The sequence below is a fragment of the Melitaea cinxia genome, chromosome 18, assembly GCF_905220565.1.
Source record: "Melitaea cinxia chromosome 18, ilMelCinx1.1, whole genome shotgun sequence".
Classification (NCBI taxonomy): domain Eukaryota; kingdom Metazoa; phylum Arthropoda; class Insecta; order Lepidoptera; family Nymphalidae; genus Melitaea; species Melitaea cinxia.
The window spans coordinates 5279465-5306498 of NC_059411.1; the positions used below are offsets into that span (position 1 = coordinate 5279465).

The window sequence follows — 27034 nt, forward strand, 5'->3', positions numbered from 1 at the left end:
AGAACTTTTGACCGTGTGGACCGATTTCGATAAATAAAATTTTAATCGAAAGGTAGTGTGTGTCAATTAGTCCCATTTAAATTTATTTGAGATCTAACAACTACTTTTCGAGTTATATCTAATAATGCGTTTTTACTTGACGCTTTTTTCGTCGACCTACGTTGTATTATACCGCATAACTTTCTACTGGATGTACCGATTTTAATAATTCTTTTTTCGTTAGAAAAGAGATATCCTTAGTTTAGTACCATGATAAGAAAACCAGGATCTGATGATGGGATCCCAGAGAAATCGAGGGAAACTCTTGAAAATCCGCAATAACTTTTTACTGGGTGTACCGATTTTGATAATTCTTTTTTTGTTGGAAAGAAGATATCCCTAGTTTAGTACCATGATAAGAAAACCAGGATCTGATGATGGGATCTTAGAGAAATCGAGGGAAACTCTTTAAAATCCGCAATAACTTTTTACTGGGTGTACCGATTTTGATAATTTTTAATTTAATCGAAAGCTGATGTTTATCATGTGGTCACATAAATTTTATCGAGAGATCTGATAACTACTTTTTGAGTAATCTTTGATAACGCGTAGTTACTTGACTATTTTTTCGTCGATCTACGTTGTATTACTCGTCGATGTAATTGAAGTCGGTTTTTTTTTCGTTTGCGAGCAAACACAATTATTTTCGTTTGCGAGCAAACACAATTATCAATTTTATTAAGTAGTTTTGTTATATTAAATCTTTATTGATACATACAATAAATATTACAGTTAACTTGTACAGAATACTATAATGTACGAATCTGTACTTATAGATCGAAAAAAATTATATATATAGAATATAGATGGAAAAATTGTGTTTCTGATAAAAGTTTTAGTTTGAAATATAGTAGTATCTTTGTATATTATTAATAAAATAATTGTTGCACCTGTTTGATAGAAGCTTTTCATGTTTAATTTAAAGTAACATAATCGTAACTTACGTCCAGTGGGCGCGGCGGTGTGCGTGAGCGGGGCGGGCGCGAACCCTGTCATAAAACACTGCGACATTAGCGACTGCGAGAACGTTGGCCTCTACGTAACAGACTACGCACAAGGCGCCTACCAAGATAATGAGATCTCCAGGAACGCACTTGCGGGCATCTGGGTCAAGAACTTCGCGAATCCCATCATGCGCCGCAATCACATACACCATGGTCGCGACGTCGGCATTTTTACATTTGAGAATGGATTGGTGAGTCGTAGCACAGTTCCACTACCACGTTTATTAAATTAAGGGAATTTGGAAAATTAAGCACAGTGATACAAATTTCCAGAAATACATCTAGGTTGCGGAATTTTTTTTGTTGTTTAGGAAGCGCGCGTTTGACCAAAAATAAATACACAATTTTTATTTATTTAAGTTGCCAAACAGTATTCACAATAAAGTTTTACATAAAATTACAGACTTACAATACACTATACTACTACTACTACTACTACTATTACTACTACTAACTATTGAGGTAGGGCACAGCAGGAATTTCCTGCTCAAAATATGGAGCAGCCGACTGGGGTAGTACCTCAACCTTACAGAAGATCACAGCTAAATAATACTGTTATCAAGCAGTATTGTGTTCCTGTTGGTGAGTAAGGTGACCAGAGCTTCTTGGGGGGGGGGGGGGGGTATTGGGTCGGTAACGCGCTTGCGATACTTATGGTGTTGCAGGCGTCTATAAGCTACGGTAATCTTTTACCACCAGGTGAGCTGTATGCTTGTTTGCCGACCTAGTAATAAAAAATAAAAAAATACAAAAATTATTAATTGTGACACCAACACCGTCAACTCCAGGTTACAATTTTTATAATGGTAAAAAGTGCACATCAACGATACTTGATCCGCCCTCCCTTTCGAACGTTCTTAACGTGATTAAGAGCCATTTCACAATTTTACGCTCTGCAAGTTTAGGTAAATTTGGTCGCATCGCGCGAGTCGTACGAGCCGCGCGATCTTTGTGCTAGTACGTATAGTGTGACAACCAAAAGACCATCGTGATCATTTTCTGATGTATAATAAAAATTATAACTATGGTATAAAATGTTTTTTACATAATTAATTTGTTAAAAATTTCAAGTATGTTATATAACAACAGTCAATAAATTTAAAATAAAATTAAAAAAATCAATTTTATGAAACAATTTTTTTAAATTGATTTAGTTTTTTCAGTTTACGAATGAATCTAATATTTACGATATGAATAAAAAAGCATTTAATGACATCGGCACCGACAAACATATTAATTAACAAATAACAAGACAAACAGATTGAAATGCCTATTTGTATTGATAGTGTGAGAAAAGAAAATTAAATTATACATTTGTTTACAGAAATTATCATTATATTATTTTACAGTCATTTTCGTAATATGTTTATTTTATTTATATTTTATTATGAAAGTATCAAATGCGTTTTATCCGCTATAACAACAGGCGCTTGGCGCGTGTGAGCGAAAGAGACGGCTGCGCAGAATTTGGCGTGGACCTTACCTCTAAGAGCGCTAGCGCTCGACTGATTTACCGGGCTTGATGCGTGGCAATATATACTATCTTTTTATTATTTAATATAAAATGTATTAAAAATAATTACATCTTTTAATTATTTTTTTTGTATTCCTTAATGATGTAAGTTTACTTTGATGAAGATAGTTCGTTAAAATGTCTTAGTTTTCTAAGAGAAATATCGCTTTTAAAATTGTACTTATTTGGAAAATATTCGTAACTTTAAATTTTTTTTATCGTTTAATAGAGATACAAATGGAATAAAAATCTATGATAGTGGACAACAAAATTATATTCCACATATTATGATATTTTTTTAAAATGGTTTCAACGTAGAGGTTATTGAAAAGTAGGACTTCAAAGTATACATTGCGACCGTTTACCCAGGGAGGAGGCTGATGAAAAGGTTAATAATTTTATACACATAATATAAATCAAAATTCTGATCTGACTATGGACTACAACAAAGGTTGCTCTATTATATTTCAAGAATATAAATTACATTATTGCATCCAACACTGAGATTAACGACGTCAAAATATTACAATTTCGCGGATTGTTACCGATTTTTGTGAAATGGCTCTTAATGAACGACCGATGAGAGATAAACAGAAAATTGAGAGCAACATATTTTACATCCAGGTTAAACCTTTAAAGTTAATTAATGGTTACATATATATATATAAAACTTTACTAAATGGTAGTAGTAACACAACTAATAAAACATTAAAAGAACCAATGAAAAAAAAAAAAGAGGAGACATACTGTAGTTTACTGACAAAGTTATACTTTTACAGGGCTATTTCGAAGCCAATGACATTCACAACAACAGAATCGCCGGTTTTGAAGTGAAAGCAGGCGCCAACCCCACCGTAGTACACTGTGAAATCCACCATGGACAGACCGGCGGTATATACGTCCACGAGTCCGGTCTTGGCCAGTTTATAGATAATAAGATACATTCTAACAATTTCGCTGGTGTATGGATTACGTCCAATAGCAATCCAACGATCCGCCGGAATGAGATATACAATGGACACCAGGGCGGCGTATATATATTTGGAGAGGGACGTGGGCTCATTGAACACAATAATATTTATGGGAACGCTTTAGCTGGCATACAGGTATTTATGCTAAATATGTGTATAATAGAGGATTGTGAAATCATTTTATTTTATATATATTCATCATCATTTTATTCATTTTATTTTATTATAGATGTTTTTACCAATTTATTGATCATATTATTAGATACTAAGATTTTCTTTGTGTAGTGATGTTTTACCATTTATTTTTATGATCTATAATCGTATGCAAACGTACTGTATCATAGCTATATTTTTATTACAATTCGCAGATTCGCACAAACAGCGATCCCATAGTAAGGCACAACAAGATTCACCATGGTCAGCATGGAGGTATATATGTGCACGAGAAGGGCCAAGGGCTAATTGAAGAGAATGAAGTATATGCAAACACACTTGCTGGAGTCTGGATCACGACAGGTTCGACTCCCGTGCTGAGACGTAACCGCATACACTCAGGGAAACAGGTAATTATAGCAGTTGCTTAATCGAAGAAAACCATTAGCCAGTGTTTACACATATGAAACTGGGTGGGACATTCCCATTTAAAACAATTTTTCTTAAAAATGGTACATTCAAATTAATGTTTACAAAAAGATAAAGTATAATAAATTTCGTATATTTTATCTTTATTATCAAAATCATCTTTTTATAAATATCCTGCACCCCGCTCCGGCTTCGCACGGGCAATGCCGATACTAAAAATACAAAATTATGTGGTGTCATGGGACACCAGGTAGGAACGAAGTTCCTTCGTATAGTATAGAAGCAACACAATTTGAAAAAAAAATTGCCATATTGTTAGTGTGTGCTGCAGTAAAAAATATTTTACGTACTATTCGTTTGACTAATAATTGTGTTTGCAGACAAACGAAAAAAAACCGACTTCAGTTATATTGATAAGTAATACAACGTAGGTACATGAAAAAATAGTCAAGTAAATAAGCATTATCAAAGATTACTCAAAAAGTAGTTATCAGATTTCGATAAAATTTATATGTGACCACATGATAAACATCAGCTTTCGATTAAATTAAAAATTATCAAAATCGGTACACCCAGTAAAAAGTTATGCGGATTTTCGAGAGTTTCCCTCGATTTCTCTGAGACTCCATCAATCAGATCCTGGTTTCTTTATCATGGTACCAAACTAGAGATATCTCCTTTCCAACAAAAAAAGAATTATCAAAATCAGTACATCCAGTAAAAAGTTATGCGGTATAATACAACGTAGGTTGACGAAAAAAGCGTCAAGTAAAAACGCATTATTAGATATAACTCGGAAAGTAGTTCTTAGATCTCAAATAAATTTAAATGGGATCAAATGACACACACCACTTTTCGATTTAAAAAAAAACTTTCTTTTCTAACTTCGAAATCGGTCCACCCGGTCAAAAGTTCTGATGTAACATACATAAAAAAAATACAGTCGAATTGAGAACCTCCTCCTTTTTTGGAAGTCGGTTAAAAACAAAAGATAATCAACAATTATCAACAACAAAAGATATGTAGTTATTCTATTAAGTTCTTTTTGGAACTTAAATACTTTACGTAGTACCTAACGTCGTAAGGTATTAAAAATAGTTGCTCTAAATCTAAATTGCCTTCACTCCTAATTGAAACCAAGATCTTAACAGAAGAAATACAATTGATAAATTATGGTTTTAATCTAATCCTATCCAACCTAATGTACTTTTTAGCCTTTGAAAATGGTAAAAAGTGAAAAAATTATCATCACTTCAGCCTATGGTAGTCCATTGCTGGACATAGGCCTCCCCAAGTTCGCGCCAGACATCCTGGTTTTCCGCAATCTTCATCCAGCCTACACCGGCAATCTTACGTAGACCGTCGGTCCAACGGGCCGGAGGACGTCCCACACTGCGTTTGCCAAGACGCGGTCTCCACTCCAGGACCCGTCTACTCCAACAGCCATCGGTCCTGCGACACAGATGACCAGCCCACTGCCACTTCAACTTGCTAATTCTGTGGGCTACGTCGGTTACTTTCGTTCTCTCGCGGATAGTCTCATTTATAATCCTACCTTTGGGAGAAACCCCAAGCATAGCCCGTTCCATTGCACGTTGAGCGACTTTAAATTTGTGGACCAGTCCCTTCGTCGTGTCCACGTCTCGGCTCCGTATGTTAACACAGGCAGAACGCATTGCTCGAACACTTGTCTTCAAGCATTGTGAATCTTCGAAATGAAGACTCGACGAAGCCTGCGAAACGCCGCCCAGCCCAACCGAATCCTCCTGTCGGCCTCCTTCTCGAAGTTGTTGCGGCCTAGTTGGATAGTATGGCCTAGGTAAATATAATCCTGAACAACTTCGAGAAGGGTACCATCGACCGATACCGGTCTCGGTATGACTTGGTTGTTAAACATTACTTTCGTTTTTTCCAAGTTCATACAGAGACCGACACGCTGGGAGGACTCGTTTAGACCGGCCAGCATGTGGCCTAACTCATCTAACGTCTCCGCAAAGATGACAATATCGTTGGCGAAACGAAGGTGAGAGATGAATTCACCGTTGACGTTAATGCCTCGTTCTCCCCAATCTATGGTCTTTAAGACATCCTCCAGCGCAGCGGTAAACAGTTTCGGTGATATTACATCCACCCTGTCTTGCCCCACGCCGCAGGGAAATAGGCCCTGTTCTCTGGTCCTGGACATGAAAGGTCATGGTTGCCGCGTCGTACATATATTTCAGTATCTCGATATATCGCCAGTCGATATGACATCTCTGCAGAGAGTCCAGGACAGCCCAGGTCTCGACAGAGTATAAGGCTTTCTCGTAGTCCACAAATGCCATACACAGCGGTTGATTATATTCTTCTGTCTTTTGAATAATCTGCCGAACAGTATGGATGTGATCCACGGTGCTGTAGCCATTTCGAAACCCAGCCTGCTCTGGCGGTTGGAATTCGTCGAGTCTTCTGGCGAGACGATTCGTAACAACCCTCGAAAACAGCTTATAGACGTGGCTCAGAAGTGAGATCGGTCTGTAATTCCTCAACAAAGACTTATCGCCTCTCTTAAAGAACAGCACCATCACACTCCTGGACCACGCCTCCGGCGTGGTACCTCGGTGGATGACGGCGTTAAAGAGTCTTGCCAAAGCTTTTAGGACAGGTCGCCCTGCGGCTTTAAGGAGTTCAGTGGTAACTCCGTCATCCCCCGGGGCCCTCCCGTTTTTAAACTGCCCGAGCGCTGCACCAATCTCATCCTCTTCGAAGTCCGGGATACACTCCGAATAATGGCGCAGCAATGGTGCCCGTGGATCTTCGGTGTCCCAAGCCATCCGCTGTTTTGAGCTTCGCAAGAAGGCTTCTCCCCAATGGTCTTTGAAAAACTCTCCCCCTATTCTGCTCAATCAGAGTAGCAATCTCTCTAGTATTTGAGCAGCGGAGATCTCGGTTTACAAGTTTCCGTATCCTCTTGGAAAGAGCCCTCTGTTCTGGCGAAGCAGCCAGCAACTCGCGCCTCTGCCGCATCAGATCCAAGGCTTCGGAAGAAAGTTTGGTCTGCTTCGTTGGTTTTGTTGGTGGAAAGTGCCTGCGACCCAGTGTACACACCGTCTTCACCACGTTGTCGGTTATCTCGTCCACGTCGCCAGTAGTTTCCAGCGAATCGAATCGGTTTTGGAGTTCCGATTGGAACTGCTCGGAGCCACATAGTATTTGGGGCAGCGTAGGTCGGAGGATAGATTTCATCAAGCGGGCCCGCTCTTTTCGGAGGCATATATTCAGAGTGCCCCCTATTAGCCGGTGGTCGCTGCCGGTGTTAAACCTGTCCACTGAGACATCTCTGAATATATGCCTTTTATCCGCTATGATGAAATCTATCTCGTTCCTCATCACAGTATCGGGGCTTTGCCATGTCCACCTCCTTTGGGACTTCTTTTCAAAAAATGAGTTCATCAAGAAGAGCCCCTCCGATTCGAGAAAGTTGACAAGCATCCGCCCCCTGCGATTCCTCATTCCGATTCTCAGTCCTTCCTCTTGAATCACTCTATCTATTTAAAAAAATCGCATCAAAATCAGTTGCGTAGTTGTAAGGATCTAAGCATATATATACACAATTTTTTATGTATGTTCGGGGATAACTTCTCGTCGTTTATGAACCGATTTTGATAATTCATTTTTTGTTGGAAAGGAGATATCCCAAGTGTGTTTTTTCCATGATAAGGTAACCAGGGTCTGATGATGAAATCCCAGAGAAATTGAGGGAAACCTTCGAAAATCATAGTGCCGACTAGTGCGTTCATTAAATTTTTTCGTCTACTTACGTTGTATTACTTGTCGATGTAATTGAAGTTGGTTTTTTTCGTTTGCGAGGAAACAATTATATACTATGTAATGATTTGTTTGTACTACACATACCTTACGGTATAAGAGAGTATAGTTATATAGTATAATAGTTACAGTATATAGAGTATAAGAGATTCGTACATTATAGGTTGGCGTGTATTTCTACGATAATGGTCACGGCAAATTAGAGGACAATGATATTTTCAATCACTTGTATTCTGGAGTCCAGATACGGACCGGTAGTAATCCTGTGATTCGAGGAAATAAGATATGGGGCGGACAGAATGGTGGTGTTTTAGTATACAACGGTGGTCTAGGAATACTCGAGCAGAATGAAATATTCGATAATGCTATGGCCGGCGTGTGGATAAAGACTGATTCAAACCCTACACTGAAGAGAAATAAAATTTTCGACGGCAGAGACGGAGGAATTTGCATTTTTAACGGTGGCAAGGTCTATATTATTTTTGTGAATTTAAAATTTAGATATATTTAAATACATTAAGAGTTTTTAGAGTTTACTAAAGTCAGTAACAAAGTTACAATTTCAATGTATAATTACAGTTGTTCATTTAATTCAAAATTGTAGATTGTTAATAATTGTTTTGTAATCGTTTGTAGGGTGTTTTGGAGGAAAACGATATATTTCGAAATGCGCAAGCTGGGGTGCTGATCTCAACACAGAGTCATCCTGTACTGCGACGTAACAGAATTTTCGACGGCCTCGCCGCTGGCGTCGAGATCACTAACAACGCAACTGCCACTTTAGAGCACAATCAAATATTTAATAATAGGTTTGGAGGTAAGGTTTACATTTGTCATATATGGATAGAAAGGAAATTTGGAAAATTCATTTTATGTTAATATTTTAATGTAAATTTAGAGTGTTTTTAAATAAAACTCATTTATTTAACTCTTTAAATGAATGAAGTTATTACAAAGTGGTCTCATATATAATTTCGTAAGAACGGCAATATGAACATTTTTCTGTTTTTTCAGGACTATGTTTAGCATCAGGAGTGTCACCGTTAGTGCGGGGAAACAAAATCTTTAGTAATCAAGATGCTGTTGAGAAAGCAGTTGGTGGCGGCCAATGCCTCTACAAAATTTCCTCATATACATCTTTTCCAATGCATGATTTTTATAGGTATTGTATGGGTTTATAACAAGTGTAATTATTTATGTTAAATAATCTAGTAATCTTTTACGAACAACATCGTCTAATCTTTCAGGTGCCAGACTTGTAACACAACAGATCGTAACGCCATTTGTGTCAATTGCATTAAAACTTGCCACTCTGGTCATGATGTAGAATTCATTCGTCACGACAGGTAAGCAAACATTGCACATCCAGCAAACATTGATCCAGTTTAGATAAGGAATGTTCTGGAAAGGTTTTAACTTGCGAAATATTGTCCATTAAATCTGTAAAATTTTAATAAACGTCGATGTGCTGAAAGGTTTTTAATAGGACATATAAAACAAAAGTAGGCTTCAAAAGTAGTTTTGCGATTCAAAATTTACAAATTCAAATTGTACAAAATATTTTTTAAAAAATATGCTCAATATTTAAATCGTCTTTTCAGATTTTTCTGCGATTGCGGTGCGGGTACACTGTCGAACCAGTGCCAGCTGCAGGGCGAGCCGACGCAGGACACGGACACGCTGTACGACTCGGCCGCGCCCATGGAGTCCCACACGCTCCTGGTCAACTGAGCGCCGCGCCCCTCCGGGCCTCGCCGCCGCCCGCGCCCCGCTAGCCCCGACTATTTTTATTGACTTCGCATCGTACATTCGCCTGAGTCGCTGATTACCTTCATCCCGTCACCGGTTAGACGAAATGATTTAGTGATCGAAAAAAAAGGTACGCATATGACAAATTTTTATTACGTCATATCAATTGTGTAGTGTTTGTTACTAAATTATTTCGTCCGGTCCGGCTGTAATCGATCGGTTCAATTATGAGTATTCTATCGATGTACTTTATAGACGATACGATTTTCGGATACGCTATATGTAAAAGTAGAGGCCTTTTTTATCATCGGTACTTAATAATGTATTTTCGTCGTGTAGAATCGTGCATTCCCAAATTGTAATCATCCCACGTTTCGCGTCACGTTATGTATTTAGAGTACTATTATTTGTTTTATAAGATATACTGATAGCCTTATATTGTAATATCCACGGTTATATTAATCATGAGGAAGAATGAAATTTTATTTATCGAACGAGTCGATGTTCTGTGTATTTACGTAACTGATTCGATCAAGCGACTGGCAGTCAGGTTAGCTAATTGTATTATAAATAGCCTAAGTATTTTTTTTAACAATTTGACGATACAATATCATTTTTTATATGAGCAACTTTTTGTTTAGCTCTCCTGATGTTTCGGGTTAATTGTTCGTGTTTTAGTTAGTAAAGATAATCGTGCCGGTTGATTTCGTGAGTCGGGAGGCGAGCGTGGCCGTGTCGTTTATCTCGATTAGGAGTCCGCCTCGCCTAACTTTTTTTGGCACTCCAATCGCGCTTTGTAAATATTTATGTCTCGCAATAATCGAAAATGTAGTAATTAATGTATCATTATATTTTTATTATTGATCACAACATGTATGTTTAATTATAAATTACGTACGTTATGCTCAGATCATCGCGCTGTCGCTTGTAGTGCAGTCGCCTATGAGTCATAATATAGTTCCAGAGATAACAGAAGCCGCGATCTGGCTCGTTAGTATATAATAAAATGCAAAACCAGAACGAATGTGTGTATTCAATTGGAAAAGATCTTAGGTACAATTGATATTTTATTATATTGTTAATTTAAATGTGGTAATGATATCGATCGACAAGCAATGCTAGAAACTGGACGCCGCACTGTGAGCGGCTGGAGTGCTGATAGTGATAAGTTAGCCGATAAGCTATAATGAAAATCTAAATTACTCAGTAATCACTATTGCAAGTTTCGATTCGTAAATCGTCTCCATAGCACGGTATGTTCTGAATCTGCTTTTTTTATAATCCTCAATCTGTGATCATCGCTACTTGTGTAAGAAAAATATTTTAGTTCACAACATATGTACTGAAATAATAAGAATTATTATTGTCAAAATTTTGTGTCGCCGATGCTTTATATAATTGAATTATTGAATGTAAAATTGTTATTTATTGAAATGTCAGTTATTATTTATTAAATTGAAAACTTCATAATATTTTGTTTATATCTGAAAATACCACTGTAAAAGCCGTGATATACATATTATAATATAATATTATATACATCAGCATTTTATTTGCTCCTTTGGTACGCCTTTAACCAAGCCCATTCTTGTGAAATTGTAGGTCGGTACAGTAGTTTTATATTTTACACATTTCTATTATTGGTTAACATAAAATAGTTTGCTACCGGAGCTTATGAAAACTCGACGGATATTTTATTTCGCACAATGGTCTTAACTCCATCGTTGATGAAGGATTTAATTTTGTGCGTATGTAAGAATTGTCCAAATTTAATGGCTCGGATAGTAGTTTCTGTAGCCGGGTCTGAGGCTTCTCTTGAGACGTGGACTAAAAAGGAGCCTTTGTCGTCATCGGAGTAGTTTTTAGGAGCCTTGGAGAAAGAGGGATGCACATAAACAGTTTGAATAGACGAGATAGCGATAAATGGATCATTCACGATGATTGTGAGTGAGGGATTAGTTATGGTTGGACCATAAACTGCCAGACGCTTACGCGGGGATTGAGGTCCATCAGGATCCGGGGGATCCGGAGGACGATCTAAATCCATCTTAGAAATTTGGTGAAGGTCTATAACATATATATAAAAAAAACTTAGTCTACAAAATAATTTGCAATATAGGTATATACAATAAAAATAAAGAATAAAACTTACCAAACCTTAAAAATATTAGTAGCAACTATTAAAAAACTAAATACTAACTATTTTCACAATCTAACTGATAAAACCTAGTTGAAAATACAATATAATTGTCATTTGAATGTCGGTAGAGCGCGCCATTTTTCAAGAAATAGGTACTCGTTTAAATCTTATTACTTCATATAACCTGCGCAGAAATGAATTTATCCCCCTAAAACCCCAATCAAAAACCCCTAAAATCCCCACAAATACAAAGGATTCCCCCTAATTTTTTTTGCTACTTATAAAATAAATAATTAAATATTTTTTAATAAATAATACATTAAAAATAATTAATAAATAGTTTAATATCATTGAACAAATAATAGTATATTTTTGACAATACTTTTTTTTCTCTAACATTAGATATTTTAACGAATGACTTGCTAATAAACATACGAATTGAACAAGCAAATAACAAATAATAATCAACGTATTTGTAGTAACCATAAACACAGTTTTACCTCGCGTTTTATTTAACTCTGCTTTCTTAGTAACAAGCAATCGCACTATAAGGCGGTATGTATAAAAATGAATATGATTCGGTCCTCACTAGATTGGATTATCCCAGGGCCTATTCTATTACACCTTTATTTTACTTATTTTGAAATAAAAAATAAAAAAATATTTGAAGTTATAAAAATCCCTAAAAATACCCCTACAAATATGATACCCCTAAAAAAACCCCATCCCACTTTTTCCCCCTAAATTTGGGGGGAAAACCCCTAAGTTGACATCACTGCGCCACGCCTCAAATCCATTTCCGTGCCCTGTACGCCAAGGCCATAGATGAAGTAAAAAAAAGTAGATAATGCGCGGCCTTTGTTGTTACTGAAGCCACAAAACTCGGCTCCTTCAAGTAAACACACGCACTCATGCACACATATGCATCAAACTACGCTCATTTTCGTTAGTATCTCACGGGGCCTCGTAAGTAACTTTGCCTATAAAATGCCGTTCTTTTGTTAAATGGTGCAAAAACAATACCAAAGTGAACAAAAGGTCTGAAGAAATATCGTTTCACACGTAAGTACACACAAAATTTTATATTTTTTGTTATTCCAAAATAATATTGAGGTTATTCGGAACTTATAATTTCCATGCCCCGAAATGACGTACCGAGGGAGTGTTACCAGTAATTCTTTTTTCCATTAGCCAAAAATGCGGGTAAGTAAATTGTAGGCAATCATAGAAAAATAATTAAGTAGAAAGTGAACATCATTATTGTGTTTTTTTTATCGTGTGATTTTATGTTTTACCTAAATTGAAGTCAATATGAATTTTTAACTCGTTTGTGTCTGTTTAAATTTGTCAATTGACTACTCATATTTTACTACTAAATATCATGATTTTAGGTTTCCATCGAATATTTTAATAGGAGATAGATAGAGTAGGTGGCTGCTGTACGACTGAGCCGAAATGAACTACAACGACAGCCATCCTCATCTAATGTCGTTTGTTCAAACCATTCCTTTTCCTTGGTCTTCAGCCTCGGTCAGGTTCAAGGTGCGATTTTGTTGGGTGAGTTGTTGTAATATTAAACACATTTAATTTTAATAACTAACTTACTTTTGTTTTAATTGCTACTATGTGTGTAGATTGTGTGTGTTAGATTAATTTTATTTGCTCCAAAGTTTATTGTTTTATTAAATTAAATGTTAAGATGTGCTTGTCTTTGTGGGCCATTTCCGTGTCAACCCCGAGACGTTGGGGGTGATTACGGAAGGGCTCACTTTCTGGTGTGACCTTCCTGGGTCCTTGGCGTGCGGACACGTGCAGTGCCGTTGTTGCCGGTGAAACGACGTGGCAGGATTTTGTGGATTAGCTGCTAGGACCCCAACATCTACAGTAAAGAACTGCTCAACCTCTTCGGATCAGCATCGGGATTCTTCCCTCTGGCCGAGCAAAATTTTTTAACCCCGGCTGACATCGTGATGGAGATGGTTTGGGCAACTGAACTCGAGAAACTGGCGGGCGATCCAGGGAGTTTCTGCGGAGCTACGTGTCACGGAGACCCGCTATGATAAGTGACCACAGTTAACCTCCACCCACGTGTCAGAAATAATACGAACCCGCAGTGTAGTTTAAATTAATATTAGATTATCATATAACAAAAATGTACTTCGGTCCATAGTACAGATTTAAAATAATTTCGGGTTGTGTTAAACTCGTTCGTTTAATCCATAAAAGGAAGATAAAGTTGTTTGTTCATTCAAATTTGTATTAAGCTTAAAATTGTGATTCCTTGAATTAAATTACTTTCTACATTAGTCTAATTTAATTTTGTTCTCCAATCCAATCTGATATCTAACTTTTTTTAAAATATATATTTACCTCTCTGTGATTTAGTTCGTCGCGTTAAGAAAGAATTAATATTCTCTTATTCTATGCTCTTTTAATTTAATTACATTTACATATATTTATTACATTTTTTTAACGCGCGACACCTTGGAACATCGTCTCATTTTGGAATGCGTCGCGTCGATGATTTTAATAATATACAATTAAAAATATAAAAAAAAATCAATTTTTTTATCTAAGGTTAAGAGCAAAGATTACAACTTTCTTGCTCATTCTCAAAATCATCTGGCAGCATAAACATCATCTCTACTGTCCACTCTCATAAATGCTTTTCTTCTGTGCTTAAGTTAGCCTACGCTTGTGTACTTTTTAGTACTGTTTGTTACCTAAGCGAATAATTGTGTTTGCTCACAAACGAAAAAAAAAACCGACTTCAATTACATCGACGAGTAATACAACGTAGATTGACGAAAAAATAGTCAAGTAACTACGCGTTATCAAAGATTACTCAAAAAGTAGTTATCAGATCTCGATAAAATTTATATGTGACCACATGATAAATATCAGCTTTCGAATAAATTAAAAATTATCAAAATCGGTACACCTAGTAAAAAGTTATTGCGGATTTTCGAAAGTTTCCCTCGATTTCTCTGGGCTCCCATCATCAGATCCTGGTTTCCTTATCATGGTACCAAACTAGGGATATCCCCTTTCCAACAAACAAAGAATTATTTGATGATACAGCGGAATTCGAACCCGCGTCTCCGACTGACCGTGTCGGCGCTCTAGCCAATTAAGCTATGGAACGATGTACCCACTAGAGCGAAATTTTTGATGAGCGAAACTTTGAATAGTTACGGGTCTCTGTAAAGAACTCACTATAGGCGGCGCCACGGTTCGCTTAAACTGAAAATAAAAATCATCATATCAAAAATTTCGCTCTAGCGGGTACATCGTTCCATAGCTTAATTGGCTAGAGCGCCGACACGGTCAGTCGGAGACGCGGGTTCGAATCCCGCTGGAGCGGTCAATTTTTGATATGATATTCAAAAATGTTTAGAATTCCTAATGTGTGGGTAACACAAAAATAAAATCGTACATATTAAAAAAATCGCAAAGCTTAGTTTGCATATAGTTAGCAGTCTGCACACAAATAAGAAAAACTGCGAAAAATATGCGGGCTAGACTAAACTAACTTAGCTTAGCTCTTGGTCTGCAACCCGCTTAATGGGTACTAAATATTTTTATTAATTTTTTTTCTGAACAAAACTATTTTATTTCATTTTCATATTTTTGGGAGTTTACTCCTTAACAGATTTTCATATAAGGCCCCGATATAAAAAAAGGGGCGTAAAATCTACTGAACGAATGACTTCGTTATGTTTCTCGTAATGCCATCTTCCGATAAATGGCATTATTTGATTCACACATCACATCAGCCTATCGCAGTCCACTGCTAAACATAGGCCTTCACAAGTTGTTGACCACAGGGCTGGCTTTGTCGCACCGAAGACGCTGCTGCCCGTCTTCGCTCTATGTATTTCAAAGCCAGTAGTTGGATGGTTATCCCGCCATCGGTCGGCTTTTTAAGTTCCAAGGTGGTGGCGGAACTGTGTTATCCCTTAGTCGCCTCTTACGGTACTCACGAGAAGAAAGGGGGTGGCTATTTTCTTTAATGTCGTAATCACACAGAATTATCTAAACATATAATAAAATCTATACATATAATAAAATGGTAGGAAAGTCAAAACTGTACATTGAATATTTTTTTAAAAGAATACTTGGGGTGTGATCTACAATCGATACCGAAGCCAAAAATATGGTTTTTAGAATTTTTGTCTGTTTGACTGTTTGTCTGTATGTACGTTCGGGATAAACTCAAAAAGCAATGCATGGATTTACTTCAAATTTGACAGATATTGAGCAAAATATTTTGTAGCTTGTACCCGACCAATATGTTGTGTTTCTGTGAGTGTCCAGAGTTGTTGGAGTTGATCTGTGTTTACGAGTACTTAAAGAAGATTTGTGAAAGTCAAAGAGCAATGGGTGTTATTTCTTACACAGATAAGTTCATGATTGCTATGTACATCTATGTTGTGCAGAACCTTCCAAACATTATTTCCATCACAGACAAATTTCTTATTAAGGGGCACACACAAAATGAGGGAGACTCAAAAGGCAACTAAGAAATAGACCTATTTTTACCCTCGAAGGATTTATTAGGGCGATCAAAGCTGCAAGAAAAAAGTCAGAACGAAAGCATGTAAACGAATTGTGTTACAGTGACATTAATGATTTTAAGGCTGTTCTTAATCAAATGAATTTTATAATTCACAAGGGTGAAGACAAAAAGGTCATTAAAACATCTGAAATCAAAGTAGTTCGAGTGCAAAAAGATTATCCCATGCGATTTACTACTGTACTTCTGACGCGGATCAAATGAAAAGAGCTGTGGTAATAAAAAAGAAAGCTGGTAATGAGTTCCGACTTAAGAATGCTTTAAACAAAAAAGTCTCTTTCCGTAGGTGTCTAAAGAGGCGCTATGGGATAACAAAGTTCCACTACCACCTTGGAACTTATAAAGCCGACCGATGGCGGAATAACCCTCCAACTGCTGGTTTTGAAATACACAGGGCGAAGACGGGCAGCAGCGTCTTCGGTGCGACAAAACTAGCCCTGCGGTCATCAATCCGCCTGCCCAGCGTGGTGACTATGGGCAAAACACGTGAGTTCGTGCCATAATGCCTGGTGTGAAGTTGCAGAGGCCTATTCCAGCAGTGGACTGCGATAGGCTGAAGTGAACTACTATAACATTTTTTAATTTGATACAATTATATTACGGTGAATAAAAATGTTAAATTTATATTATTTATTATATGACTATACTAAAGGCCAAGCCTAAACCATAACAATTAAGAATGATTTTATAGAACTGATGAATATCTATAATAGTCCTATAGCGTGTAAGGTGTGCGTTGATAATTTTAGTATTTAATTGTGATAACTAGTCTGTTATACCGACTTCTTAACACGTTGAACGCCAGACCAAAAACCATGTTTAGTCCAGTGGGCCGCGACGGACACCATGTGACTGCCATTATATTGGGTCCAAGAGGCCGTGTCGGACACCATGTGTCCGCATGCCCTCGATCACTTCAGAAGCCTCTAGGGAGCCGACAGACAGTGTTTCGACTGTTTTTACTAAGGCAAGTGACCCGCGCGGCCTCACAGTGCAATAAGGCCACATAGCACAAAAAAAAAAAAATCGAAAACACTTTCGGTCTTACTTATAAAAATCTCGCTAAGCAATACTTAGCCACCGCTTAGTTAAACCGCTCTTAAGCTATAAATCCATGTTTAACTTTTGATTACTTATAAACGTTGATTAGCTGTTACTTAGTTAAGAAACGAACAAAGAATGATAATTTTTTTTTCTAACAAACACACGCAAGTAAGTAGATCAAACGTCACAATAGAACAGCTGATTTATGTTAAATTCGCCATCTTGCCGCTTAGCAGGAGTTAAACTATATCTCGGCAGAGTTTAAATTTGACGGCTATTTAAACACTACTTAACGACTTCTTAACGCTAAGTAGTGTTTATAAGTGAGGTTTTTGCTAATCCGTTGCTAAGCAATTGATTAAAAATTAAGAAACGTTTATAAGTAAGACCATTTGAATTTATAGGCTTTTTAACAAATTGTTTCCAAAAATGTTATAGCTGGTGTCTGCCACTTGAGATCTTGGAAAATAATGGGTAAATAACTGTTTCCGTCAGTCGCCCATTATTTTTGAGGTTTTCGCTGACAATATTTGCAGAAAAACACCTTAACAATTTTTTGACGATTCTCGATTTATTGGTGTGGCCCCAGGCGAAAGTATGCTGTCGGACATATGCGGTCTTACTTATAAAAATCTCGCTAAGCAATACTTAGCCACCGCTTAGTTAAACCGCTCTTAAGCTACAAATCCATGTTTAACTTTTGTTTACTTATAAACGTTGATTAGCTGTTACTTAGTTAAGAAACAAACAAAGAATAATAATTTTTTTTTTCTAACAAACACACGCAAGTAAGTAGATCAAACGTCACAATATAACAGCTGATTTATGTCAAATCCGCCATCTTGCCGCTTAGCAGGAGTTAAACTATGCCTCGGCAGTGTTTAAATTTGACGGCGATTTAAACACTACTTATCGACTTCTTAACGCTAAATAGTGTTTATAAGTGAGGTTTTTGCTAATCCGTTGCTAAGCAATTGATTAAAAATTAAGAATCGTTTATAAGTAAGACCGATGGTGTCCGTCATGGCGTCCAACGTGTTAAACTAGTAGGTACATACTCTTCTACTGAGCTATACATATTATATACCTACAGTTCCTCTTCCTTTGTTTTTTTAGTTGTTTACGATATTGTTAGTTTTGAGAGTTTTACGTATATTTTGATAATTTTTAGTTTTTAGGATAAGAAAGCGCAATTTGCAATAGCACAGCAAAATGTCTGCCTATTCCAATAATTACCTCATTTTATCTGATTGTATTGTTCTTAAAATAAAAAAATAAAAAATCAAGATTAACGTTTTATTTAAATAACGGGCAAATATATTTTACATCATCTTCAACGTGACAACTTAACTTACCATCTTTAAAATATATTTTTTTACTAGAACAACGCGATATGTTTTCTCTTTTTTTTCGATCGTTATAATTTCATTAATTTAGTCGCAAATTTATTTCCTATTATTAATATTTTAATTCTTTAATAGTTTATCTTTAATCACTTCATACACAATTAAGCTATTCTGACCGTAATTTAAGAGTTATGGTCATTCAAAAGTTAAAAAGTAGTTTTTTGTAAAACTACGATTTTTGATATATCACTGTTGTTGCGAATGGGCGAAATGTATAAATACAAATAACACTGCGAGCGGGAATCGAATCCGCGACCGCCGATGTTTAGGCGCCTACACAGCACACGCACCACTACACCAGAGCGGTCGCTTAACTCTAACATTAGTCCTTAATAGGACAGGAAAGTATACAGTTTACAGAACAGTTAATTGTAATATTCAATCAAAACGTATATTTTAGAATAGCCCAAATGATAGAAGTACTTTTAATTAAAGTAAATAATAAAAAAAATATTTGTGCTATATACCCTTGATACCCTTTTATTTGTAAAAATTCACACATTTTTACGTATGTCGAGGTCGAACGAATAATTAAAAACGGTTATTAAAGTTATTGATTTAATTTCGTTGTATTATGATTTTATTAGGTGCACCTTTAGTAGTTATTGAGTTTACATTATAGCGAATATGTGTTATAGTTGTATAATATCTAATTATATAGATTTTAAAGATAAAACTGACCTTTTAAATCTATTTGTTGATTATATATTCATGATAATATAGTTACAATTTAAATAATACCATTGAAGATATATAGAAAAATACATTTTATAATAATTACAAATTGTTATTAACTAATTAAGTTATACTGTTTAAGTACTTAGCCAATAATTATAGCACTTAAATAATGGCACGTTGTTTTTGACGCGGAGAAATATGTACTGCTTTCATTGGTATATTGCTTCTTTTGATTTCATTAGTTGATACAGGTGTTCTTAAAGCCCTAGGGAGTACACAAAGACTTTTTCAGAGCAGGAGCTTGTGGTGTCTTTAGTAAAAAGTTAGATTGTGGAGATACAACTTTTTTAACAGGTGTTACTACTTTTCGATTCAGTCGTACGTTATTCATTTCTTCTTTAATGTGAGGGATTTGAGAGTGATATGTTGTTGTTGGGTTGGAATTGAAATCATTAGAATATCTTTTTATTTTACTTTTTGTATTTGTCTCAGCTTTGTCACTAGCGTAAGACTGAAGTTTTGGTTTAGAAGTTGTAACATTTTTTTGGGATTTTATATGTTGTTGGGTCACTTTTGGTTTCCTAGCGAAACCCGAATGAGTAGTTTTCTCATTTTGTTCAGATGATTTGTCGGAGCTGGACTCGAACATTTTAGCTTTAGCGAGAACAGCTCCTGCGTTTTGTCGGCGCAACTTGTTTACTGAAGGCCTACCGGTTTGGCAGTTTGTTTCTAGTTCACCTGTTTTATTCATAAAAAATGCTGCGGCATTTCGCCATTTCTGCTGAGAATTCGAGGAATTATCTTTACATATTTCATTTCCGTTTTTATTATCTTGATAACGGTTAAACTGTGGTGAGATTCGTGTTTTTGCTTTGTGATTGATTGTGTTATTCAATGATGATGTTTCTGATCCTGTACCATCCCAGCTACTATTTATTGTCACATTAAGCGATCGCCTTGTTTGCGCTTTACCGATAGTTTTATTCAAATTAATATCAGAAGCGAGGCTTATTCTTTTTCGTTGGCGATACTTGAGACTTCTGTCAGAAATATTACTCGGTGAATTATATGAAAATGACCCGTCCCATTCGGAAATTAAGTTTTGATTTTTGGTGGCTACTTGATTCGGTTTGACTATACTTGTCTTTTCCTTTCGATTTAGCCCGATGTATGGGTAAAACCTGTCTGTATTATGATTCGATTGAGAGTGAGAAGATGCGTTCCACGATTTATGTCTTACTATTTTTGTAAGATTATCCTTAGATCGACGTCGTATCGAACCAATTTTTCTTGCACTCGGTGAACGTATTATTTTGGTTTCTTCCTTTGGCCTTATCTTTAATTCTTTGCTCAGACGCCGTGCTAAATGCTCCGATGTTGGACAATTTAACATTGCAACTTCTTCCAATGTTTGCTCGTAAACATCCTGCACTTGCTGCAAAGGTTGAACTCTTGGTATAACATCAGTGAACTCCCTTGACAATCTATTCTCTATTGCAGATACTCTACTTTTTATTTCTTCGTATTCTTGCTTAGATATCCTTACATAGTCTTTGTCATTTTTATTCATGTCAGGAGATAAGTCTATGGTGTCGTGAGCACTAAACAAGTTTTCTGAGGATGTCAACAAGTCTTCACTACTTATACTGGTTTCGGAGTTTTTATGAGAACTGAAGTCTGTATTTATGGCGGGTGTGCTTCGAGAATCCATAAAACTTAGACGTAACCTTTTTCGCCCTGTTACACCCCTATAAAAGAAAGTTTATAGTTTTATTTAGAAGAATAACTTTGAACCTTTTAACTGCTATTGCTGTAGAAGCAGTTTGAAAAAATACCATGTTAAGAGAAAATGAACTACTCGCAAGAATACGCAGGGTAGAAAAACGTACGAAAGGCATTAAATTAAACAACACAAAAATCATTTTAAAGTTATATACAAAAAATCTATCAGTTACGGATAGAATTAGTTTTAGCAAGATTTATTTAGAACTCTCAAATATTTTATTTACGCAATGCACGGAGCAACGAATAGACGCAGGCCATTCCGGTACAAACAATTTATCCATAACACCACTTAAAATACTTAGCAAAACTATAAGTACCTTAAGCTTACTGAAAAAAGCCGAGGTTGAAACAACACTTTATGGAAGCATAGCAGTTACGAGTTGTAGACTATAGTAACAATTTAAATAAAAACTCACATTTTCATTGGTGTAAAAGATAATTCCTTTTGGGGAAGGTCTTCTCTTATCTCTTTCCTACAAAAAAAAAAAACGAAGAATTTTTTAATTATAATAGTAAATTTATACAGTAATTTCTTGACATTTTACTATCTTATATATAAAATTCTCGTGTCACAATGTTAATTACAACACTCCTTCGAAAACGGCTGGACCGATTTATATGAAATTTCGTGTGCACATCGGGTAAGTCTGAGAATCAGCCAACATCTATTTTTCACACCCCTAAGTTATAAGGGGGGGGGGGGATACGGGGTTTAATAAAATATATGGCAAAACAACGTTGCGGGGTCAGCTAGTCTTTATAAATAAAAAAAGTCGTGTCACGATGTTTGTCCAGGCTAATCTGCGAAACAGCTGGACCAATTTTAATGAAATTTTGCACAGATATGTAACTTTTTCGAACTTAAAATATAGGCTATATTTTATTTCGATTAATGACCGTGATATTTTTATTGTTAAATAAAGAAAAAATTGTGAGACGAAGTACGAAAGGTCAGCTAGTATATAAGATTTTCGACTCCTAGCTGCGTCCCTCCTAATGGGGAGTTCGGTAGGTGTTATAAATAAGTTTTGTGTGAAAGAAAATCATAGCCCCATTTAAAATTTTAGTCTATCCTTGATATACGGTCCCGGTTGACATCATGTACACCTGATAGCGATCATTACATAGTAAGGAATATATCCGCCAACCCGCATTGGAGCAGTGTGGTGGATTAAGCTTCAATCCTTCTCCTACATGGGGAAAGAGGCGTATATAGCAGTGGGATATTACAGGCTGAAGCGTGATATACGAGCTACTCTGGCAACGTACTTCTGCATAACCGTTTAATACTATTATTATTAGCCCTTAAAAGTTTGATAAAGTGAAATATTAACACCAAGTGCAGCATACAACCATAGATGAAGTAAAAAAAAGTAGATAATGCGCGGCCTTTGTCGTAACTGAAGCCACAAAACTCGGCTCCTTCAAGTAAACACATGCGCTCACGCACACATATGCATCAAACTACGCTCATTTTCGTCAGTATCTCACGGGGCCTCGTACAGTAATTATGCCTACAAAATGCCGTTTTTGTGTAATTAAATGGTACAAAAACAATACCAAAGTGAATAAAAAGTCTGAAGAAATATCGTTTAACACGTAAGTACATACAAAACTTTATATTTCTTGTTATTCCAAAATAATATTGAGGTTATTCGGAACTTATAATTACGATATCCCGAAATGACGTACCGAGGGAGTGTTACCTGTAATTCTTATTTCCATTAGCCCAAAATGCGGGTAAGTAAATTGTAGCCAATTATAGAAAAATAATTAAGTAGAAAGTGGACATCATTATTGTTTTTTCTTTTATCGTGTGATTTTATGTTTTACCTAAATTGAAGTCAAGCTAAATGTAAATTTTTAACTCATTTGTTTCTGTTTAAATTTGTAAATTAACTACTCATATTTTACTACTAAATATCATGGTTTTAGGTTCCAATGAATATTTCAATAGGAGATGAGTAGGTAGCTGTTTTACGATTGAGCCGAAATGAACTATAACGACAGCCATCCTCATCTAGTGTGGTTTGTTCAAACCATTTTGATAAAGCTGACATGTACGGTACTTCGCAGTGGACGCAGTACGTGGACTTCGCAGAGTACCATCAAGTACATACTGCTACTTACTACTACGTATTTTAATGTTGTATTTTTTGTTCTAGGACCTACCGGATGAGTCTAAATCAGTCGTTAACCAAGATTCAATCTTTGATACACCTAGAAAACATAAACTAAGAGAAAAGTTAAAAAAACAGGAACTTTATTTTAAAAAAAAAATGTAAAAAATTAAATCATTACAGCAGAGTTAGACGTCTTTAAAATAGGAACTTGCCCTTCAGAGGAAGCATCAATTACTTAAAAACGCAATTTTCATTGACACAGATTTATATAATTCACTAAATCAAAACATGGCTGCAATAGATTTATTTAACAATTTGAAGCAAAAAAGGAGTAAATATATTTAAAACTATAAACAGATTTTTATTTTCGCATACCCATTTTACCTATATTAAATTAATTGTGTTTAATCCCATTTAATAAAATTTTCAGGGACTTTTTTTAAAAAGTGTCAACACTTCACTCACTCACACATATTTAAAAAAGTGGCTTCACTTTTTTGTTCTAAGTGCGTTATCTATATTTTTTACTTGATCTATGCATACAACGAAAGAACTGCATATGGAAATTAATTCTTTTTCTCGTAGAATGTTTTTGATTGTAAATTATAGCCGTGCTTACACGCTCAAGAAAGGTATCATGCGGAACGAGTAGATCAAAGTAGCTCGTCAATTTAAGCAGAAAATTTAAAAATGGGCAAATAAACATAGAAGTAAATGTGCATTAATAGATTTAATTCGAAAAGTATTTGTAAGATAGAATTCTCAATACTTAACGACCAATCGAATTGATTTCTGAAGTCACATTCCTAATACATACTGTTTTTGCTTTTCTTCCTTAATTTATGGGGCAGCAAACTTATTTGGCCCGCAGCACTGACTCTTAAAATACGCCACTGATGTATTCAATGTATAATATTATATTGGTAATAATAACTTATTTAATATTTAGCTTTATTTGTATTCATCAAAAATATTTATACTTACTTAGTTTTTATAGAAAGGCCCTCATAGTTGCTATCAAACTTTCTCTTGGCCGCAGACTTACTTAATACTGGCGTTTTACCATTTTCAAGGACTAGAGCTGGTGTTGTTACATTACCAGATACCATTTTTCGTAATCCATTAAACATTCCTAAAATAAAGTTTTTAAATTTTTATGGGCACTAATTTGAGTAATTTTGAGTTAAAAAAATTTTGCACTATTTTGCAATAGTCACTGGGCGGGCACAATGGTCACAGGCCAAATATTGGGAATTCAAATCAACTAACAACAAATATAGTTTCGTTTTACAAATACATCAAGGTTTTTTTTATAGTAACTTTACTATTTAATCATTATAGATAAAAAAATATTAAGATTATAATTATTAAAAGGAGTAATATTGAGAAAGTAGATAAAATAGAAAATATCTCACTGTTCAAAGAACCACTTCTTCTTTTCTTTCGCCTTGATTGGCTGACATCAGAATCATCATCAAGTTTTGTCATTAGTTCGTCTGTTAATAGTCCAATGTGTTTAGAATTTTCAATAAATACCTAAAACACAAAAAGTAGAAAATATGTTCTGTTGTTAGTGTCACCTTCTCAATAATGCTACATGTATCAACTTGTGTGAAGAAGATTTATGAGACTTGAGTTCCATTATTAAATAAAAATGGATATAAATTATAGTTTTATTTTACCTTGACTAGAGCCACATGGTGTTCCAAGCGCTGAGCAGATGCTGCGGCCGGTAATGGCATGATGCTCGGAGCTAATACTATTGCTAAATTTGAAGAATCCATTAAGTTTTCTTTATGCCTTGAAGCTATATAATTAAGCAACTGAAATTGATAAATTTTAATTTTAGTAAAGAAACAATATTTTGTGCCGTGTGGCTACGGCACCAAAGAAGAATATAGCCTCTCTTCCCGTGGGTGTCGTAAGAGGCGACTAAGGGATAACACAGTTTCACTACCACCTTGGAACTTAAGAAGCCGACCGATGGCGGGATAACCATCTAACCGCTGGCTTTGAAACACACAGGCCAAAGAGGGGCAGCAGCGTCTTCGGTGCGAAAAGCCAGCCCTGCAGTCACCAACCCGCCTGCCCAGCGTGGTGACTATGGGCAACACACATGAGTTCACGCACTTTTGGCGCGAACTTGTGGAGGCCTATGTCCAGCAGTGGACTGCAATAGGCTGGAATGATGATGATGATGATGAAAAAATATCCTATACAGATAAATGTCAAAAAATATATAATATATATATACATAATATAAAGGGAATGCAGGTGAGTCAGTCTTTAACATCGGAACAGCAAGATAGATTAGGGTTGGACCTTTCCTACAGGTTAGTAAAAAAATTTCATGAGCAATTTAACATCTAAAAATTATTACAGTTCAGTACTTTACATAACTTGTATATATAACATTAAAAATAATTATTTGTTATTTCAAACAATGAAAAAAAACATTTGTTTTATGGATTCAAAAATATATAAGTATTAAGATATATTACTTTTTTGTATATTAAAAAGAACATTAGTTGTATCTCTACATTAGATTACATTCATGTAATAAAAATTAAAATACCTCCATTATATAATGCAGAAGATGTACATGTAATACTGGCAATAGCAATAGTGTGTTTAAGATAGATTTTAGGCTGTCTTCGCCAGCTGTTACTCTGCATCGTAAGAGTAGATCCTGCACTTCAGCACTAATCAATGGCTCCGGCAAGCACCTCAGATAAAGCTTCAATACACTCGCTACATCTATAGGATGGTGACCTTCTGATACGCAACCTCCAGCGTCAAGTAATCGCTAAAAGTTTTACACCTTCCTTTAAGACACCTTAATAAACTATAAATTTTTTTGTTAAATACAGTGGACATCGAAATAAATAAATATGCATTAACCTTTATATCCTTCTGGCGTGATTGTGATCCTGCTTTCCTAAAGAGACCTTCGATATGAGCGTTCGTTCTTAACACTGAGGACATTTCACTAACTACCGTAGGAATACACAAAGTGCTTCCACAACAAATTACACTACATGATGGAACTTTCACAAGCGGAGCTCCAAAGACAGTTTTATGATCCTAGAAATGAATAAATGGCATTGTAATTTTTATTTATACTATGTCTATTATCGAATAGTATTGTCGAAAACTTACTTTGACATTTTTTAGTATGATTTTTTTAAGACGATGTTTTAATCCCGCTTTTTTTAACTCCCCAACTATAATAGATTGTAATTTACCGTGGTTAATACCGTCTGATATTAACATCGTGTTTTATTTGTTTCAAAACATTAATCGTAATTTAATTGCAAGAGTAATAATATAAAATTGTGACTTCCGATTCCGACTTTTAAATGAAATTATTTCGTTACTATTACGACTGCTGTTCCGATTTACGTATTTCATATTACGACATTTCAAATCAAAAAATATTCTGTTATCTGAAAATAAATTATAAAATTAAAAAGGAAAAATAAATATTTATGTACTGAACTTAAAAATAATATTACTTATTTATTCTTATATCTTTTGAGATGCAAGTTTGTTCTTCTTAAAAATATAAGATAAATATTAGTAAACTTTATTTTTATTCTATTAAGAAATAAAAAAAG

At 35.5% G+C, this 27034-nt stretch overlaps 1 protein-coding gene and 1 pseudogene across 1 annotated transcript in view; one reads left to right on the forward strand and one right to left on the reverse strand.

The window, feature by feature from the left end:
* Nucleotides 1-9647, forward strand: part of LOC123662556 (F-box only protein 11) — a 34844-nt gene extending 25197 nt beyond the window's left edge. The window contains exons 7-14 of the mRNA XM_045597399.1: nucleotides 990-1234; nucleotides 3336-3662; nucleotides 3896-4090; nucleotides 8080-8385; nucleotides 8553-8733; nucleotides 8931-9078; nucleotides 9164-9262; nucleotides 9518-9647. Of these exons, the coding sequence (XP_045453355.1) occupies nucleotides 990-1234; nucleotides 3336-3662; nucleotides 3896-4090; nucleotides 8080-8385; nucleotides 8553-8733; nucleotides 8931-9078; nucleotides 9164-9262; nucleotides 9518-9647 (1631 nt within the window). The remainder of the gene's footprint in view (nucleotides 1-989; nucleotides 1235-3335; nucleotides 3663-3895; nucleotides 4091-8079; nucleotides 8386-8552; nucleotides 8734-8930; nucleotides 9079-9163; nucleotides 9263-9517) is intronic.
* Nucleotides 9648-19378: 9731 nt separating this feature from the next.
* LOC123662557 lies at nucleotides 19379-26690 on the reverse strand (annotated as a pseudogene).
* Between the last annotated feature and the right edge of the window lie 344 nt (nucleotides 26691-27034).